Below are 19,388 nucleotides of genomic sequence, written 5' to 3' on the forward strand. Positions count from 1 at the left end.
CTCCAGTGGGGGTTGACTCTAGAACCCTCTAGTTCTAAAGGGGTTGCTCCAAGTCTTCTTCTAAGTGTCCTTTATCTTTAAAATTCCAACCGCGACTTTCCCCATAGAAGTTAATGGTGATTTGCGGCTGTTTTTAGACACTGCACGCGTCCCCCGTGGGTCCCCGGTGTCACTACCTTGGGTGGTGCCTGGAGGCCCCAGCGGTTCTACAGACTTTAGGCCTTGTCTCTATAAAAGTCGTTGTTCTTATACCACTTTCTTAGTATATGGTTTGGTACGCCCCTAGGGCTAATCATATATTGTGCTAATTTACTGTGTGTTAATAAGTTTACTGAATGTACTTTTGCCTCTAGCCTCATAAAGAGACTAGTGGGATGCGTTTAGAATAAATACATATATTTTATATATATACCTGGCGTGGTTCACCTTTCTTTTGGTCATTCACGAGATTATAGACTGGTAAAACAAGCTGCTTTACATTCCTCAAGACTTAGCCTGAAGGCTGCTCTCCACAGCTACCACTAGGATAGCTTTCTATAAAGGTTGTCTTTAACCTACCATCAATAAAGGTCGTTTGGACTGGTGCAAGGTGCCCACTAGATTAGTGGACAGCATATGCCAAGCCAACATCTCACATTGGTGTGCAGCATGTGGGATTCCAGCTTGCCATTGGTTTACCAGGTAATCTCAAGTAATTGACTATTTGAAAACCACTAAAGGTACCAGAGGTACATATAATAGAAGCTTAAATACAGTAAGTTCTACTGAACTTACAGGCACATGCATCAAAGGATGTTGCGATCGCAAACGGTGCGAATCGCAAAAATCGGCCATTTGCGTTCGCAAAATCTGCTTTTGGAATGCATGATGGGTGAAGGCCCTCGCAATTTGAGAATTCGCAAATATTTGCGAATTCTCAAATTGCGATTGCATTTAAGGAATCGCATTTTGCGATTCCTTAAATGCAATGCATGAAACTCTAAAAAATTGCGATTTCGCAATTAGGGGGAGCAAATTACCATGAGGTTGAACCGCATGGTAATTTGCGAAAACTTTGAAAACTGCACTTTTGTGCATTTTTCAAAGTTTCATGTTGTGCACACACATACCCTTAGGGCATGTGTGTACACAACATATGTGCACAGAATGATTTCAGGGGTGCAACAGGGTGTCCTTTGGACACCCCTGCACCCTTGAAATCGCATTCTCAATTTGCGATTCGCTAATTGCTAATCGCAAATTGAGAATGTATTCCCATTTATTCCTATGGGCCTCTAGGCCCATAGGAATGAATGGGGAGGTATTCCTTAATTGCAATTTGCGAGTCGCAATTAAGGAATATTAAGAAATCGCAATTTATTTAGCGATTTCTTGATGCATTGCATTTTGCAATTCCTTAATTGCGATTCCTTATTTTTCGCAATTAAGGAATCTCAAAAAGCAATATTGATGCATGTGCCTGTTAGAGTTGTGTTTTAAGGGCTTAGCACACCCTTTCTACAACTCAAGAGAGTTTAGTAGGTAACAACTAGAGTAGGTAGGTGCATACACCACACCTCACTAGTAATGTTTTCAAGGCCAGGAACCAGTGGGTCCCTGCCAGATGTCAGTATGTTACAGGCATCCAAGTATGACACATTCCCTTTTTTAGAATGAAGGGCTCTGTGTACTATGAGGAAATTGAAGACAGGCAAAAGTGCCAATACCCAACGCCTCAAGGAGATACTACTGTTAGATGATCTTAGGAAGGCTTCAGTGCCTGAGGGGTCAGCCAGTGGGGATGGGGCAGCAGAGGAGCCAGAGCCCAGTGGTATAAACCAACAGGACTCAGACTCTGATGCTGATCAGGCAGGTGACAATGACCTGGACCTGGACAATCCAGCTGCTACTGGAAATGAAGAAGAAGGCCATGGTGGCCCTATCTGTGTCCCCCCAGGAAGAGTTAGGGTTACATCTAGAAGGCCCAGATCTCCTTCTGTGGAGTCTGACCATTCTGCTGTATCCATAGGGACTTCTGTCTCTTCTCATAGGAGGGAATCTACCCAGGAGAAGAGAGAGAGACAGATGAGACTTGAAGAAGCTCAGCTGAGAATAAGGAGACAGCAGCTAGCGTTAGAAAGGGAGTCCCTAGAGTTAGAAAAAGCTAGAAAAAAGATGGGACTAGAGTCCCATGGTGGCAGCAACTTCCCTAGTGGTAGAGAAAGATCTCATGACCATAGGAATTTAAACAAGATTGTCCCTCCCTACCAGAGTGGGGATGACATCCACAAATGGATAACTGCACTGGAAAGGGCCTGCAAAGTTCAGAAGGTCCCCCGGGAGCAGTGGGCAGCTATCTTGTGGCTCTCCTTTGCAGACAAAAGTAGAGGCAAGCTCCTCACTGTTAGAGAAGAGGATGCTGATGATTGTACAGTCCTGAAGAGTGCTCTGATTGAAGGGTTTGGCCTAACCACTGAGCCATATAGAATAACGTTCAGAGATACCCAAAAGGCTCAGGCTCAGGACAGGGTTGACTTTGTTGACTGTACTACTAAGGCTCTGGAGGGCTGGTTACTTGGCAGTAAGGTTTGGGATTATACAGGATTGTGCAACTTGATTATGAGGGAGCAGATCCTTAATAATTGTCAGAATCAGCTGTTGCATCAGCACCTGGTAGATCTGACCTCTCCCCAAGAATTGGGAAAAAATTGGGAAAGAAGGCAGACAAATGGGTCAGAACCAGGGTGGAGCAGAAGGTTCAGAACCAAAGTGGTGACCAGAAGAAGCAAGATCCTAATAAGGGTGGGGAGAAGGGTAAAGACCAGAAGTCTTCACAAGGCCCCCACAAATTACCAATCATCCAAAAAGAAAGGTCAAAAGAAGACGTGGTGTAAAATCTGTAAGCAGAACGCCCACTGGGCTAGTGATTGCACTAGACCGAAAGACTCAACTCCAGCCACCATTGCCCCTAAGGCATCTGTTCCCCCTAGTTCAGCTCAAAGTGGTGGTACTCAGAATAAGGGTGTAGTAGGGTTAACCATGGGTTCTGAGATAGACTCTGGCCTAGTCGGAGTTCCAACTCAGGCTGTACTGATCTGTGATGGAGGCATGGATATGTCCTCCTTTGTGAGTCCCAGTAACTTGGGCAAATACAGACAGCAGCCTTTGATAATTGGAAAATAGGCTATGGCCTACAGGGACACAGGGGCAAGTGTCACAATGGTAACACAAGAGATTGTGGCTCCTGAGCAGCTCATACTTGGTGAAACTTACCAAGTGACCAATGCTAGCAATGTCAGGACCAACCATGCCCTGGCAGTTGTTAATTTCTCCTGGGGATGGGTAACTCAGGTAACTGGCCTCAAGAAGATTGTGGTAAGAGCAGACCTCCCTGTAGAATGCTTGCTTGGCAATGATTTAGAGACTTCAGCTTGGGCTGAAGTGGAGCTCAGGACCCATGCAGAAATGTTAGGTATCTCTGCACATGTGTTTGCTGTGACTAGGTCACAGGCCAAAATGTCTAACACTAAACAGGCCCTGGATTCTGTAAGAATGGACCAGGTGCCTTCCAAGAAAAGGAGCAGTAGGGTTAAGGCAGTGCCATCCCCCCTGACTCAGAATACAGATCAGTCTCTTGAGGGAGATGATTGTAGTCATGAAGCAGGAACTGTTCCAGATGAGCTTGAGCCTGATCAGGTTGAGTTATTGGGGACAGGGGGCCCTTCCAGGGCATATCTGAGTCAGGAGCAGCTGAGCTGCCCCTCTCTTGAACCCCTCAGACAGCAGGCTGCGGCTGAGGCTGCTGGGAATGCTAGTGGTACCCATAAGATTTATTGGGATGATGGACTCCAGTACTCAGAGAGTAGAGACCCCAAGCCTGGTACAGCCAGGAAGTTGGTTATAACTTTGAATTTCAGGGGCTTCCTATTGACACTAGCCCATGATATTCCTCTAGCAGGTCATCTGGGCCAAAACAAGACTTATTACGGGCTTGTCCCTCACATTCATTGGCCCCACATATCTGAAGACACATAGGAGTTTTGTTGCTCCTGTGTCACCTGTCAAGCCAGTGGCAAAGCAGGTGGTACCACAAAGGCCCCCCTGATACCACTACCTGTGGGGGGTGTTCCCTTTGAGAGGGTAGGGATTGACATTGTTGGTCCCATGGATCCTCAGACAGCATCTGGGCACAAATGTATCCTGGTGGTGGTGGACAATGCCACTAGGTACCCAGAGGCAATTCCCCTTAGGACCACTACAGCCCCTGTGGTGTCAAGAGCCCTCTTGGTAGTGTCCTCAAGAGTGGGTTTCCCTAAGGAGGTAGTGTCCGACAGAGGTCCAAACTTTATGTCCAGTTACTTGACTGCAATGTGGAAGGAGTGTGGAGTGAGTTACAAATTCACCACGCCCTATCACCCACAATGCAATGGTTTAGTTGAAAGGTTCAACAAAACCTTCAAGGGTATGATCAAGGGTCTCCCAGAAAAGCTTAGGCATAGATGGGACATCCTACTGCCCTGCCTTTTATTTGCATACAGGGAGGTTCTTCAGAACGGGGTTGGTTACAGCCCTTTTGAACTTCTGTTTGGGGATCCTGTAAGAGGACCATTGTGTCTGGTGAAGGAGGGATTGGAGTTACCTCTCAAACCGCCTAGACAGGACATAGTGGACTATGTACTTGGTCTCCGCTCCAGGATGGCTGAAAACATGAAAAAGGCAACGAAAAACCTTGAGGCTAGCCAGGAATTACAGAAAGCCTGGCATGACCAAAAGGCTGTGCTGGCTGTTTACCAGCCAGGACAGAAAGTGTGGGTGTTGGAGCCTGTGGCCCCAGCAGCCCTCCAAGACAAGTGGAGTGGCCCCCATACCATTGTTGAATAGAAGGGAGAGTTGCCTATCTGGTACACCTGGAAACTCCGAGGAGCCCCTAGGGTGCTTCATGTCAACAGACTGAAACCTAACGTTGACAGGGCAGACATGGGCATGCTCATGGCTACAGATGAGGGACAGGAGGAAGAGAGTGATCCACTCCCTGACCTGCTCTCACAGAACCCTGATGATGGGTCAGTTGATGGTGTAGCCTTGGCAGGCAGCCAGACTGCTCAGCAACAAGCTGGTTGTAAACAGGTGCTTAATCAGCATAGGAACATGTTTTCACTGACTGAAAGTCAGACTACCTGGTGCACTCATGAAGTAGACACTGGGGACAGTCTGTCTGTTAAAAATAAGATTTACAGGCAACCTGATCATGTCAGGGACTGTTTCAGGACTGAAGTCCAGAAGATGTTGGATTTGGGAGTTATTGAACCCTCAGATAGCCCTTTGGCTAGTCCAGTGGTCTTGGTACCTAAACCTCACACCCAGGGTGGTAAGAGAGAGATGGGGTTTTGTGTAGACTACAGGGGTCTCAATGCAGTCACTAGGACAGATGCCCATCCAATCCCAAGAGCAGATGAGCTCATAGATACTTTGGCCTCAGCCAAGTATCTGAGCACATTTGATCTTACAGCTGGCAGATTAGCTGATGATGCAAAGCCAAAGACAGCATTTTCAACACCTAGTGGGCACTATCAATTTGTGGTAATGCACTTTGGTTTTAAAAATGCACCTGCCACTTTTCAAAGGTTGGTGAACAAAGTCCTAACAGGCCTGGAAGACTATAGTGCAGCAGATCTAGATGATATTGCTGTCTTTAGCTCCATCTGGGAGGATCACCTGTTTCACCTGAGAAATGTTTTGGAGGCCCTGCGGAAAGCAGGCCTAACTATCAAGGCTAGTAAGTGCCAGATAGGGGATAGTCAGGTTGTGTACCTGGGCCACCTTGTAGGTGGAGGCCAGGTTCAACCCTTACAGAGCAAAATCCAGACCATCATGGACTGGGTTGCTCCAACCACCCGACTCAGGTCAGAGCTTTCTTGGGCCTGACTGGGTATTACAGAAGATTTGTCAAGGGGTATGGTAACATTGTGACACCCCTGGATGACTTAACTTCAAAAAGAATGCCTAAGAAAGTTCAGTGGACAGTCAGCTGTCAAAAGGCATTTCATGACCTGAAGCAGGCCATGTGCACTACACCAATTCTGCAAAGTCCTAACTACTCCAAAGAATTAATTGTCCAAACAGATGCATCTGAGATGGGGGTAGGGGCTATGCTGTCACAATTGAACGATGAAGATCAGGACCAACCATTAGCTTTAATTAGCAGAAGGCTGACCCTTGAGAGAAACGTTGGTCAGCTATTGAGAGGGAGGCCTTTGCTGTGGTTTGGGCTCTGAAGAAGCTCAGGCCATACTTGTTTGGCACTCACTTCACTATTCAGACAGACCATAAGCCCCTCTTATGGCTAAAACAGATGAAGGGTGAAAACCCCAAACTTTTGAGGTGGTCCATTTCCCTACAGGGGAAGGACTATACAGTGGAACATAGACCTGGGAGTAACCATGCCAATGCAGATGGACTCTCCAGATATTTCCCCTTAGAATATGAAGACTCAACTGGTCATGGTTAGTTTAATGTCCCTGCGTTTGGGAGGGGGTGGGGGAGGGAGTGTAGGGTCTGCTTACTATGGTTACACCCACTTTTTGCTGGTGTTTCACTGTTTTTCGACTATAGTCTGGCTGGGGCCCTGCTATCCAGGACCCCAACCTAGCTGCTTCCTCTCTAAATTGATTCCATGTACAATAGGTACACTCCAGTTTGGTTACTGAGGTACCCTTGTGAGTACCTAGTATATTGTACACTAGGTACTAAGGGCATAGGTACCCCAGAGGCCTACCAGGGGCTGAAGCATGTATTTATTATGCCACCCCACCGATCTCAAAAACTTCCGCCCCATCTCGCTCCTCCCTTTTCCTTTTCCTGCTAAAGTCATCGAGAAGATCGTCAACAGACAGCTGACCGCCTTCCTCGAGACGAACGGATCCCTCGACCCCTCGCAGTCCGGCTTCAGAGCCAACCACAGCACCGAGACCGCCCTCATCGCAGCCACCGACGACATCCGGACCCTGCTCGACAAGGGGGAAACAGTGGCCCTCATCCTCCTGGACCTCTCCGCTGCGTTCGACACGGTCTGCCACCGCACCCTAGTCCAGCGCCTCAGCAACATCGGTATCCAAGAGAAAGCACTGGAGTGGATCATCTCGTTCCTCGCCGGAAGAACACAAAGAGTCCGCCTCCCCCCGTTTCGCTCCGAGGCCACCGAAGTCATCTGCGGCGCCCCGCAAGGATCTTAACTCAGCCCCACCCTCTTCAACATCTACATGAAACCTCTCGCAGCCATCGCACGCCAGCACAACCTCAACATCATCTCTTACGCCAACGACACCCAGCTGATCCTCTCCCTCACCAGAGACCCCGACACCGCCAGAACTTGCCTACACGAAGGGATGAAAGACGTCGCCGAGTGGATGAAGGACAGCCGCCTGAAACTGAACTCGGACAAGACGGAAGTCCTCATCCTGGGATCTTCGCCCTCCGCCTGGGACGACTCCTGGTGGCCCCCAGCCCTGGGCACCGCACCCAAGCCAACCGACCATGCACGCAACCTGGGCTTCATCCTGGACCCCTCCCTCTCGATGACCAGACAAGTCAACGCCGTCTCCTCATCGTGCTTCAACACCCTGCGTATGTTTCGCAAGATCTTCCGCTGGATCCCGACCGAGACCAGGAAGACTGTCACCCAGGCACTCGTCACCAGCCGACTGGACTACGGAAACGCCCTCTACGCCGGAACCACAGCCAAGCTACAGAAAAGACTCCAGCGCATCCAGAACGCCTCCGCCCGACTCATCCTGGATGTCCCCCGATGCAGTCACATCTCCAGCGACCTGAGGAACCTGCACTGGCTCCCCGTCGACAAGAGGATCACGTTCCGGCTCCTCACCCACGCACACAAGTCTCTCCACGACCTGGGCCCCAAGTACCTCAACGACCGCCTGACCTTCTACACGCCCACCCGCCAGCTACGGTCCACCAGCTTCGCCCTCGCAGCCGTACCACGCATCCGAAGAGCCACCGCTGGAGGAAGATCCTTCTCTTACCTGGCTGCCAAGACTTGGAACTCCCTCCCCATCCACCTTCGGCTGACCCAGGACCATCTCGCCTTCAGGAAACAACTCAAGACCTGGCTGTTCGAGCAGTAGCATACCCCTACCCCCAAGCGCCTTGAGACCCTCCCGGGTGAGTAGTGCGCTATACAAATGGCATGATTGATTGATTGGTTCACCCCTGGGAAGTCTTCCAAAATGGCACCACAGGACTGCTACTGCAGCCTGGGTAAGGTGGTGCATGCACCCCTTACTAAGATATAGGTTTCCTATATCTACCTTTAATCACTGACACATATAAACCTATCAGGCACTCCTATGGCAGGCATATCAATCCTGAAGGCAGAGTGCTTGGTTTTGTGTGAGAGGGTGCCCATGCATGAGCTGGGCCCCTCTGCAGCTTTCAGAGCCTACTCTCTGAAGCTGTTCTGTGATGCAGCCAGACCGTATACTCTTAAGTGCATTATAACCTTGCGGTAAATGCTAACTTTGGAATGGCTGCATGGAAACATGTCGTGGTTGGTGTCAAACACTTTGGAATCCTAACCCCCCCCACCCCCACCACCCGCCAGTCCTGGCAGCGCGAGTAGTATTCCACCCTTCTAGAGGGAGAGACCTGTACTCACTGGTCTAACCGGTAATAATTTAAAAGAGCCCTTGCATCACAAAATGGATGCTGCAGCCACAGACATGAGCCTGGCCTCCTGCTGCTGACCAAAACTCCGACAATAGGTTTCCTGTCACAGAGTGGTGTAACCACCTCCCAGGCAGGCTTTTGTGTATCGGGGCTGGGTGGGTGCACTCTGAGAGTGCTTTGAAGTCAGCACTGGGGGCACATTTGGTGTCCCTGTGCATAGCCCAGTTCAAACCGGTTGCAGGGGCTACCAGCCCCTGCTCTGACGCGAAACTGGACAAAGGAAATGGGTGTAGCCACCCCTCTTTCCAGACCCTCCCATGGCTGGGTCCCCAGAGTATGTCCAATCCCTTTTCTTAGTATAAGTAAGGGAACCCTGGCAACAGGACTTTAGATTACACCTGGACGAAACTCTAAAACTGAATCCTGGAACTTTCGACGCTCTACTAAAGACTAGAGGACGGAAGAATCTCCCTTGGGGTCAAGGAGTGACTCCACTGCTCAAGCAGGCACCAACGAAGCATTTGCCGGTCTGCATCTCCGAAGCTCCCGCCGGACTCCGAAGTATTTGCTGCCCAGGAAGAGGATTTCCAGTCTTCTCGAAGGCCGACCCGAGTCCCCAGCAAAGCTGAGACCTGTAGCTCTCACGAGTGACGTGGAACCGGAACTCCTGGACACCGTGCACATTTGCTAGTGCATTGACTTTCCGAGCTTTCCTGAAGTTGTGCTTTGGGTTACTTGTAGCCCAAGCCCCGAGCATCATCTGCACTGAAGATTGTAGACCTACTCTCTACAAGTGTTCCGTGAGCCCGCTTCTTGTATTTCCGCTCGAGACTCCTTTGCGATCCCTGGTCCGTCGACTGGTGGGTCCCCTGGAAGGTAACTCTACTTTTCCTTGGGCTTCCCTGGTTGCTCCAGATGTGCCCTGACTCCCTACCAAGTGGTGAGTCCCTCAGACCTTGCTGGTCTGCACCAAAGCCTATTTCTGCTTTCTGCGTGGGTTGCTGTTGACAAGGCTTGTTTGGTCCAATCCATAAACCGACACCACAGCACTCGACATCCTTCGTGGGACACCTCGAATCTAGAACCTGGCCGTCGTCGACGCCTCCTGGTCCGCGTGGCTGAAGAGTCAAGCTTCACCTTCTTCATCTGAAATCACCTGACATCGGTGGGCATTCGACTATTGTGCCCCTGGTCACTGGCAAGTGACCCAGACTCTGTCCCCTCTGCTTTCACGTTCTTCTCATCTTCGATCCAGGCTTGTATCACACCGAACACTTTCCACTTGGACGCCAGCAGCACTTTGCAGCAGATCGCCATTGAAAACGACGACGAAACCCGACACCACAAGACACCTATGCACCCGGCTTCCCTGGGTGAGGTAACTCAAGCACTCCGGTGCTCTTGTGGGTGTTGACTCTAGAACCCTCTAGTTCTAAAGGGGTTTGCTCCAAGTCCTCTTCTAAGTGTCCTTTATCTTTGAAATTCCAACAGTGACTTTCCCCACAGAAGTTAATGGTGATTCGCGGCTGTGTTTAGACACTGCACGCGTCCCCCGTGGGTCCCCTGTCACTACCTTGGGTGGTGCCTGGTGGCCCCAGCAGTTCTACAGGCTCTAGGCATTGTCTCTATGCAAGTCGTGGTTCTTATACCACTTTCTTAATATATGGTTTGGTACGCCCCTAGGGCTCAACGTATATTGTGCTAATTTACTGTGTGTTAATAAGTTTACTGAATGTACTTTTGCCTCTAGCCTCATAAGGAGACTAGTGGGATGTATTTAGAATAAATACATATATTTTATATATATATACCTGGTGTGGTTCTCCTTCCATTTGGTCATTCACAAGATTATAGACTGGTTAAACAACCTGCTTTACATTCCTCCAAGAGTTAGCCTGAAGGCTGCTCTCCACAGCTACCACTAGGATAGCTTTCTATAAAGGTTGTCTTTAACCTACCATCAATAAGGGTCGTTTGGACTGGTGCAAGGTGCCCACTAGAATAGTGGACCGCATATGCCAGGCCAACTTCTCACAGGAAAGGTATGTCCAGATGTGGGCTCTTTCTCACTTTGCCACTGGAGTCAAGCTAGCCTGGCTGATGAGGGGTGTTACCTCTCAACCAGCTCCAGAATGCATGCTTCCGGTTCAGGGAAGACATGGTTTGGCAGTTCGGGCTGGGCTGTTACCAGGAGTCACAGGGTGAAGCCTGCTTTGCATATAGCTGGGTCTTAACTGAGGTGGCAAAGTGAGCTAAAGAACGATAATGGATTCAACCCAGACCTGTGACTGGGGGTGAGTATCTGAAAAGTTTAAGTGCTCCCTCCGTTATCTCCTTGTTATTGCTTTGTTCGCCCTAAGTGTGGCAGGGTATGCCCAGACGTGGGTCCCTTGCTCACTTTGCCTCTGGATTCAAGCTAGCCTGGCTGATGAGGAGTATTAACCCGAACCAGGTCCCAGGATGCTTGTTTCTGGTTCAGGGAAGACCTGGCTTGGCAGTTCGGGCTGGACTGTGCCCATGAGGCACAGGGTCAAGACTGATTTACATATGCCGGAATACTGTTTGAATGATTGTAATCTCTGTGTGTCTGCAATAAAATATAAAAAAAAAAAACTGATTTGCATATAGCTGGGTCTGAACTGAGGTGGCGAAGTGAACTAAGGAGCGATGATGGATTCAACCATGATCTGTGACTGGGGGTGAGTGTCTGAAAAGTTTCAGCGCTCCATCCATCATCTCCTTGTGTTTGCTTTGTTGTTTGGATGCCTTAGCCTGTCATACAGTGGCAATGCTATTCACTAATTATTCATGCATATTCACTGTCTTACTCTGCTATCATGATAATGTTGGGCCTGTCAAATGGTGACAATGCTATTCACTAATTATTCTTGCATATTCACTTTCTTACTCTGCTATCATGATAATGTAGGGCTTCTTGAGGAGGGGTTTGACTTCGGCGCATTTCCAGTCGTCATGGAACGTGCCTGTTTCGAGGGCGCAGGTGGTGCCCTGGTAGTATCATCTTAATAGGGTGGGATAGGAAGCTGTGATGAAGCATGCCATATTACGTGGGTGAGGCTTTTTTATCCAGAAAATCTTTCTGGAACGGTGGGGAAATGTCAAGACTGAGGTGCACTGACAAAACATTGTGTGGGCCTCACAAAAGGGGGTGGTGATGGACGGAGCATCCGAACCAATCAAACACTCACACCCAGTCAAAAGATCTGGGTTTGATCCATCACCGTTCTTTAGCCCACTCTGCCACCCCAGTTCAGACATGGCTATATGCAAATCAGTCTGACCCTATGCCTCATGGGAACAGTCAGCCCGGCTTGCTTGAATCCAGTGGCAAAGTGAGCAAGGGACTCACGTCTGAGCATACCCTGCCACACTTACGGCGGCCAAAGCGGTACAAAAGGGGGTGGTGATGGACACCACCCTCTTTTGTACCGCTTTGGCCGCCGTAAGTGTGGCAGGGTATGCTCAGACGTGAGTCCCTTGCTCACTGGATTCAAGCAAGCCGGGCTGAAGACGGCTGGAATGCCAGAAACCGGTCCTCGGAAGCTTGTTTCCGGTCCAGGGAAGGCATGGCTTGGCAGTTCGGGCTGGACTGTTCCCATGAGGCACAGGGTCAGACTGATTTGCATATAGCCATGTCTGAACTGGGGTGGCAGAGTGGGCTAAAGAACGGTGATGGATCAAACCCAGATCTTTTGACTGGGTGTGAGTAATGGATTGGTTCGGATGCTCCGTCCATCACCACCCCCTTTTGTACCGCTTTGGCCGCCGTAAGTGTGGCAGGGTATGCTCAGACGTGAGTGCCTTGCTCACTTTGCCACTGGATTCAAGCTAGCCGGGCTGAAGACGGCTGGAATGCCAGAAACCGGTCCTCGGAAGCTTGTTTCCGGTCCAGGGAAGGCATGGCTTGGCAGTTCGGGCTGGACTGTTCCCATGAGGCACAGGGTCAGACTGATTTGCATATAGCCATGTCTGAACTGGGGTGGCAGAGTGGGCTAAAGAACGGTGATGGATCAAACCCAGATCTTTTGACTGGGTGTGAGTGTTTGATTGTTTCACATGCTCCGTCCATCACCACCCCCTTTTGTACCGCTTTGGCCGCCATAAGTGTGGCAGGGTATGCTCAGACGTGAGTCCCTTGCTCACTTTGCCACTGGATTCAAGCAAGCCGGGCTGAAGACGGCTGGAATGCCAGAAACCGGTCCTCGGAAGCTTGTTTCTGGTCCAGGGAAGGCATGGCTTGGCAGTTCGGGCTGGACTGTTCCCATGAGGCACAGGGTCAGACTGATTTGCATATAGCCATGTCTGAACTGGGGTGGCAGAGTGGGCTAAAGAACAGTGATGGATCAAACCCAGATCTTTTGACTGGGTGTGAGTGTTTGATTGTTTCACATGCTCCGTCCATCACCACCCCCTTTTGTACCATGGTGTGGTCCTCAGCACTGGAATAGTAATGGGTACTGCTTTCAGAATTATGATACATTGTTAGGCCACAGATCGTGCTTAAAGCGTGGGAACCGTCCAGATTCCCAGTCTGACCCCTGCAAATTATCATGCCTCTGTCCGACACAGGCAGGAGCATCCGCACATTCCCCAAAGGGCTGTACCATGCATCACTGGTCGCCCTTTAAAGATAATCTATTTTATTTTGGCTAAGTCGTGTCATGGCTGTGAACAGCTAGCTCGAGGTCATGCGTAGCACACCAAGAACGTCAAGCGTGTCCACCACAACCAGTAGTCCATCAAGAGAAACAACCCCCATGGACTGTAACTTTGCAAGTTTCTAAGCAGCGATAAATGGAGACTTTAAAGGGTTTTCAACCTTCTCCTGCTCTGGATCTATGCAAAATATGCATAACTATATATGCTCTGTGGCAAATGCCAGAAATATGTTTCGATTTGTGAAAGTACACTAATAATAATCATTCTTATAGCACATAAACATAATCCTAACAAAATGTGTGCAACTTAATAAGTGTTTATTGCTACCCAATGCAACCCAATTTATAAATCTTAGAATAAAGAAAGTGTGAGTTCAAACCTGCAAAGTTTCAAAGTTATGCTGAGCAGGTTGCTTATGACTGTTAAAAGTGGTGCATGACTCACTCAACTCAGTTGTTTAAATAAAGTTGCAAATTGCAACCCACTGTAGGAATACAGATCTCTGCAACATAAGCATTCACCTACTGATCTGCTGTGCAATAACACAAATCTATGGCCCTGACTTACACGCTAGGCACTGCAGCAGGCACATTAACCCTATGCGCTTTTTTTATGTTTCAACCTGATTGTATGATTCACACAAATCATTCCAGCAAATGCATTAACCTGCAGAGTTAGTTTATCATTAGGTGCGAAACTTGTTGGCTCCACAGGCCTGTCTCTACAACTGTTCACTTACCCCCTACCCTAGCTTAAACTATAATATGTTTATAACCAATTAAGTAAGCCAGACAAGGTTTTATCGTAATATTTTTAACGTGGAGCCATTTTTGCTGGGGTTGAGAGCTCGAAGAACAGATAATACAAAGGATGGTTGTAATTGACTCCGCCCCTCGCGACACCATTCCCAGCCTGTGCTCTTGGAATAAAGAAGGGTTTCCATTTCCCGCCACGCCTGGGTGCGTTTCCCACTATGGGAATATCAGGGGTGCTGAGGCCACGGTTGGGGTATTTTGATCTCTATGCGCTTGTTTCTCCCATACTTACCTCCCCCGCCATCGCCCCTACCAGCTGTTTGTTATTTCTGGCCCACACCCCACGCGCTCCTGTGTGCAGCAGTGTTCCTGGCACACAGAAGCCCCTGTCCCCATCTCAGAGACCCACTTAGTCTGAAACTCCACACCTTTAGGAAATACACGTGCCCTCTGACCCTTCCAAAGTGGGGCTACTGTTATTTGTGTTCAGTCGCAGACTACACTCGAGCCGCGCAGTCAGCATGCAACTGCGCACTGTGTCCAAGTTCACTAAGCAGGGCAGAGAATGAGCCGCGTGTGTGTACTTTAAAAGCCAGCAGTGCGCACAGGATCGCCGCGCGCCTCTATACAAAGGATCACCCCGCACAGGCCCACGCAGTGCGCACCTAATGATCACGCAAGCATTGCGCACTATTCAAAGGATCGCACAGCGTGCAGTTCCCACAGAAACACACAAATTGTGCGGTGCTGGTAACGTGTAGTACGCACAGTACTGGGATCGCACTGTACAGAGCGCAACGTGCTTGGAGCAGGGATTTGCGCAGCGCAGAGACTGTGCAGTGCGCAGCATCCTGATCATACATACACCTGTTTTCCCTCCACGACGGAACACGAACACTCCGGGCAGATTTACAAGCCACTTTCGCGTCACTTTTAACCTGGGAAAAGTGACGCAACAGTGGCGCAAGTGGCTTGTAAATCTGCCCCTTAAATGCCCCAGTCAGGTAAACCCGCATCGACCCTTCTTGGACTCTCTCGCACCCTTGAAAACTGCAAAGCTCGCGCCTGCCTGGAAACCTCGTCAGTCTCGAGCCTCCTTCGCTTCGGGGGGCTAGGGCTGTGGAGCGGGCTCTGCGCGGTCTTCCAAGCGCTAAATACCCCGCGCCGCCATTTGCGCAATAAGATAGCCCCTCCCCACCAGTGCTAGCTTACCATGCCAGCAGCAGCCCGGGTCCGGCAAGTCCCGGCGTCGAGGGTCTGACGGCGCCCGGCGTGCGTTTCGGCTGTTTCTCGGCGCTGCAGACTGTGCCTTGTCCGGAGCAGCATGCGGCGGCCCGTGCGTCGGATTGCGTAAGGCGCGGCACGGCGCTCCTGGACCGCGAGGGCTGTGATGCCGCTGGCGCTTCGCACATCTGCACGCGCTCGCGACGTCCTCTCAAGTAAACTTGGCCCCATCGTCGCTGAACTTCCTGTTATTAGCTCGCGCATTCCTGCTGCAGCAGCGCCACTACTCCCAGCCGTCCCCAGGGCCCCCCACTCCTTGGCTGACTGTCCCCCTCAGCCCGGCCACCACCCAGGCCCCTGGGGAGCCGCGGGCCTTGGGGTAGGCAGTGTGACCAAAGGGCAGCTCCCAGGGCGAGGTGGGAAGACACCCTCCAATAGATATGAGGGCCAGGGAAGAGCCTGCGTGATTCTTCTAAGCGAGGGCGGGCCGTGCGAGCACCGGAGGGCCCGGCAGGACTCGCTGGAGTCGAGGAGCTGTAATCACTCGTCCAAGTGGGCTAGAGCCCGGCCACGTCGACGGAGAGCAGCGGAGGGACCGACACGCCGTCTGGGAGCGGGGTCCATAAGGCTCGACCCAATCTAGCGGGAATTTGGGGGGTTTTGGCCATGCCTCCGGGAGGGCAGGGATCCATGTCGCATGACGTAAAACAGAGGGTCAGGAGGAACGTCTTAGGAGTAACTATGGGAGACACCAGACTTCACAGGATCGTGTGAGGGCCCAGTCAGATCTCGTGATTGCAGTGGATGGCGCCTGAGAGCCCCGGAGGTCTACTTTTGAGTTTATGAGGCCCAAACAGGTCTGGTACCAGCAGAACCCCTGGCCAGACCTCCTGCGGACACGGAAGGCCTGGCCAGAGTTCTTGAGAGTCCCGAAGATGAAGCCAGACGACGGTGAAGTCACTGAAGGTCATGTCAGACCACTGAGTGACCCTGAGCCAGACCAAAGTCTTAGGAGCCACCGAGGGCAGTTCAGATGTCTAAGGAGCACCCATGGTCCAGCCAAAGAGCCAGTGCTCAGAGGCAGCCAAGCCGTCTAAGAGGCATGGTGGTCCAGCTAGACATACAGAGGGCTTTATCAGAGCTCAGGCAAACCACTGTTAGCCCACAAGAACGAATTCAGGCTTCTGAGAAGCCCCTACGGGCAAAACCACGTTTCCCGCGGGCACCTGGGGGCCAGCACAGACCTCACAAGAGCCCTGGCGCTCTTCCCAGCGACTTTCAGCTTTGGAGTCAGGTCTGGTATCAGATTAACAAACAAAACATTTCCTCTGAGTGCAAAAGATAATTTGTTCCAGAAAGAGGCCTTCATGAAGGCACAGGGCATTCAGGAACGAGTGAAAATAGGGTGCAGAAGAGGAAAGAGATGAGGTGCAAGATATGCGGTTGGACGAGATGTGGAGAAAAATATGGCGTACATGTCTAACAGAAGTGAGTTAGACACTCTGAAGGCCACTGTGTCTCCCAAAGGCCTCAGTAATGTTTAATCCAGTCTCACAATGTCAGAACTGAAACACTTTCGATATTATTTACTTACAACAAAATCATTGTTGTTACTCATTCATGTTACACAGCTGACAACCATTGACAAAGTCAATAGTATTGGACAGTTTTAGGTGTAGGTCAGTTGCTGTGTTATATATCAACCCTCAACGGATTACTTGAAGCACTTTTGCTGACCCTGACACCCTGAGAGAAGACCGTGCACTCCTGCACTTAAGGACACCAACACCGTCAGCGCCTCGCCGGACCCGCTTCGCGGGTCCCGCAGCGCTGGTAACACTGACTCTGGGAGCTGTTTGTGGGAGCTGAGAGGAGCGCGGGGCAGGTGAGCGAGCTAGCGGGGCTGCGAGCACTGAGGCAGGGACTCCAGCGTCCAGGAGTCCCTGCGCGCCCAACCAGTCACACCTGGGCTGCTCTCCCCGCTGGCCACGCCCCCCGCCTACGGAGCTAAAAGCGGAACCATCACTTGACCTCCTGGGACCCTCAACGGATTACTTGAAGCACTTTTGCTGACCCTGACACCCTGAGAGAAGACCGTGCACTCCTGCACTTAAGGACACCAACACCGTCAGCGCCTCGCCGGACCCGCTTCGCGGGTCCCGCAGCGCTGGTAACACTGACTCTGGGAGCTGTTTGTGGGAGCTGAGAGGAGCGCGGGGCAGGTGAGCGAGCTAGCGGGGCTGCGAGCACTGAGGCAGGGACTCCAGCGTCCAGGAGTCCCTGCGCGCCCAACCAGTCACACCTGGGCTGCTCTCCCCGCTGGCCACGCCCCCCGCCTACGGAGCTAAAAGCGGAACCATCACTTGACCTCCTGGGACCCTCAACGGATTACTTGAAGCACTTTTGCTGACCCTGACACCCTGAGAGAAGACCGTGCACTCCTGCACTTAAGGACACCAACACCGTCAGCGCCTCGCCGGACCCGCTTCGCGGGTCCCGCAGCGCTGGTAACACTGACTCTGGGAGCTGTTTGTGGGAGCTGAGAGGAGCGCGGGGCAGGTGAGCGAGCTAGCGGGGCTGCGAGCACTGAGGCAGGGACTCCAGCGTCCAGGAGTCCCTGCGCGCCCAACCAGTCACACCTGGGCTGCTCTCCCCGCTGGCCACGCCCCCCGCCTACGGAGCTAAAAGCGGAACCATCACTTGACCTCCTGGGACCCTCAACGGATTACTTGAAGCACTTTTGCTGACCCTGACACCCTGAGAGAAGACCGTGCACTCCTGCACTTAAGGACACCAACACCGTCAGCGCCTCGCCGGACCCGCTTCGCGGGTCCCGCAGCGCTGGTAACACTGACTCTGGGAGCTGTTTGTGGGAGCTGAGAGGAGCGCGGGGCAGGTGAGCGAGCTAGCGGGGCTGCGAGCACTGAGGCAGGGACTCCAGCGTCCAGGAGTCCCTGCGCGCCCAACCAGTCACACCTGGGCTGCTCTCCCCGCTGGCCACACCCCCCTGTCCACTGACCAATTACCAACGATTACAGGGCATAAGGCAGATAACTGTTCCCGCTCAGCGGGAGCGAGCGGGAGCGCGCCGGGAGAAGCCCGGGACAAGGGCGGGACCGTTTGAGGCCGTTCGAGGCCTAAGAGGTCTGGCCTGGCCCACCCCCCTTGGTTCCCTTCATCGCCATTGCACCGGGACCTTGAGCTTTGTGAGTACTACATATAAAATATATTCGTCACACATCATGTGTACTCGGGGGACTCGCAGTAAGACTGCACTGGGGTTAACTAAGTCAAAAGGCACCTTGGACAATTTCCTAGCAAAAACAAATCTGGCCATAGATGTAGAAATCACAAAAATGCAGAAAAGGGTTTCAATTGAGCTAGATGCGGCACGTAGACTCTCCCAAACGTTTGCTAATTCTAAAAAATCCTCTCTGGGAAATATTGCGTCCGCCGTTTCCCCCCAGCCAGTTGAACGCCCCCCTCCTCTGTTGATCCATGCGGATGTTCATCATTCCCCCTCTTTTTCTTCACCTTCACTAGATTCTTCTCTTATCTTTTCACCCATGACTGTTCAACCTAATGAGGGTGCACTATCTACCGAACAGGAAAATCTGATCACCTTGCCGGTTATAACTGCCCCTTCCTTCTCTGTAGCAAAAAGCTCAAAATCTGGTGCCTATGCTTTAAAGAAGAAGAAAAATAATGTAAAATCCGCCTATGCTCGTAAAAAAGCCAAAGTGGCTAGACAGCAGTTTTTCAACCGTCGAAGAACTTTACCTAATGTAGGGGATTGCAAACAAATAACTCCGCTAGTTACACAGCCAACTGGGGGTGATAATAATTCAAATCTTCCTACCCCCCTTAATGCCTCTACGGTTGAGAATCCTACTATTCTTGTAGATAATCGAACACCGGGAGGCCTAAAAGAGACAGATAGGGATACGGATAATCCAGGTGATGATGAAGACTTTCTTCAAACTGTCTGGGTCACGTTAAAACAACTATTAACACCATTTGAACTCAGACTGTCTCGTATCGAGAATCACCTACTCGAAATGGATAAAA

General features: G+C 51.0%; 1 protein-coding gene across 4 annotated transcripts in view; it reads right to left on the reverse strand.

Annotated features, from left to right (window-relative positions):
- Nucleotides 1-19,388, reverse strand: part of PODNL1 (podocan like 1) — a 302,248-nt gene that overhangs the window by 156,695 nt on the left and 126,165 nt on the right. For 2 of the 4 annotated variants that reach the window (XM_078685601.1, XM_078685613.1), the window contains exon 1: nucleotides 15,309-15,503. The exons of the other annotated variants lie outside the window; for them this stretch is intronic. In XM_078685601.1, the coding sequence (XP_078541727.1) occupies nucleotides 15,309-15,422 (114 nt within the window). In that variant the 5' untranslated portion in view covers nucleotides 15,423-15,503. Of the gene's footprint in view, nucleotides 1-15,308; nucleotides 15,504-19,388 lie in introns of those variants that run through there. 4 annotated transcript variants of the gene reach the window in all.

This window comes from Lissotriton helveticus, chromosome 1_1 (assembly GCF_964261635.1).
Source record: "Lissotriton helveticus chromosome 1_1, aLisHel1.1, whole genome shotgun sequence".
NCBI classification, from domain to species: domain Eukaryota; kingdom Metazoa; phylum Chordata; class Amphibia; order Caudata; family Salamandridae; genus Lissotriton; species Lissotriton helveticus.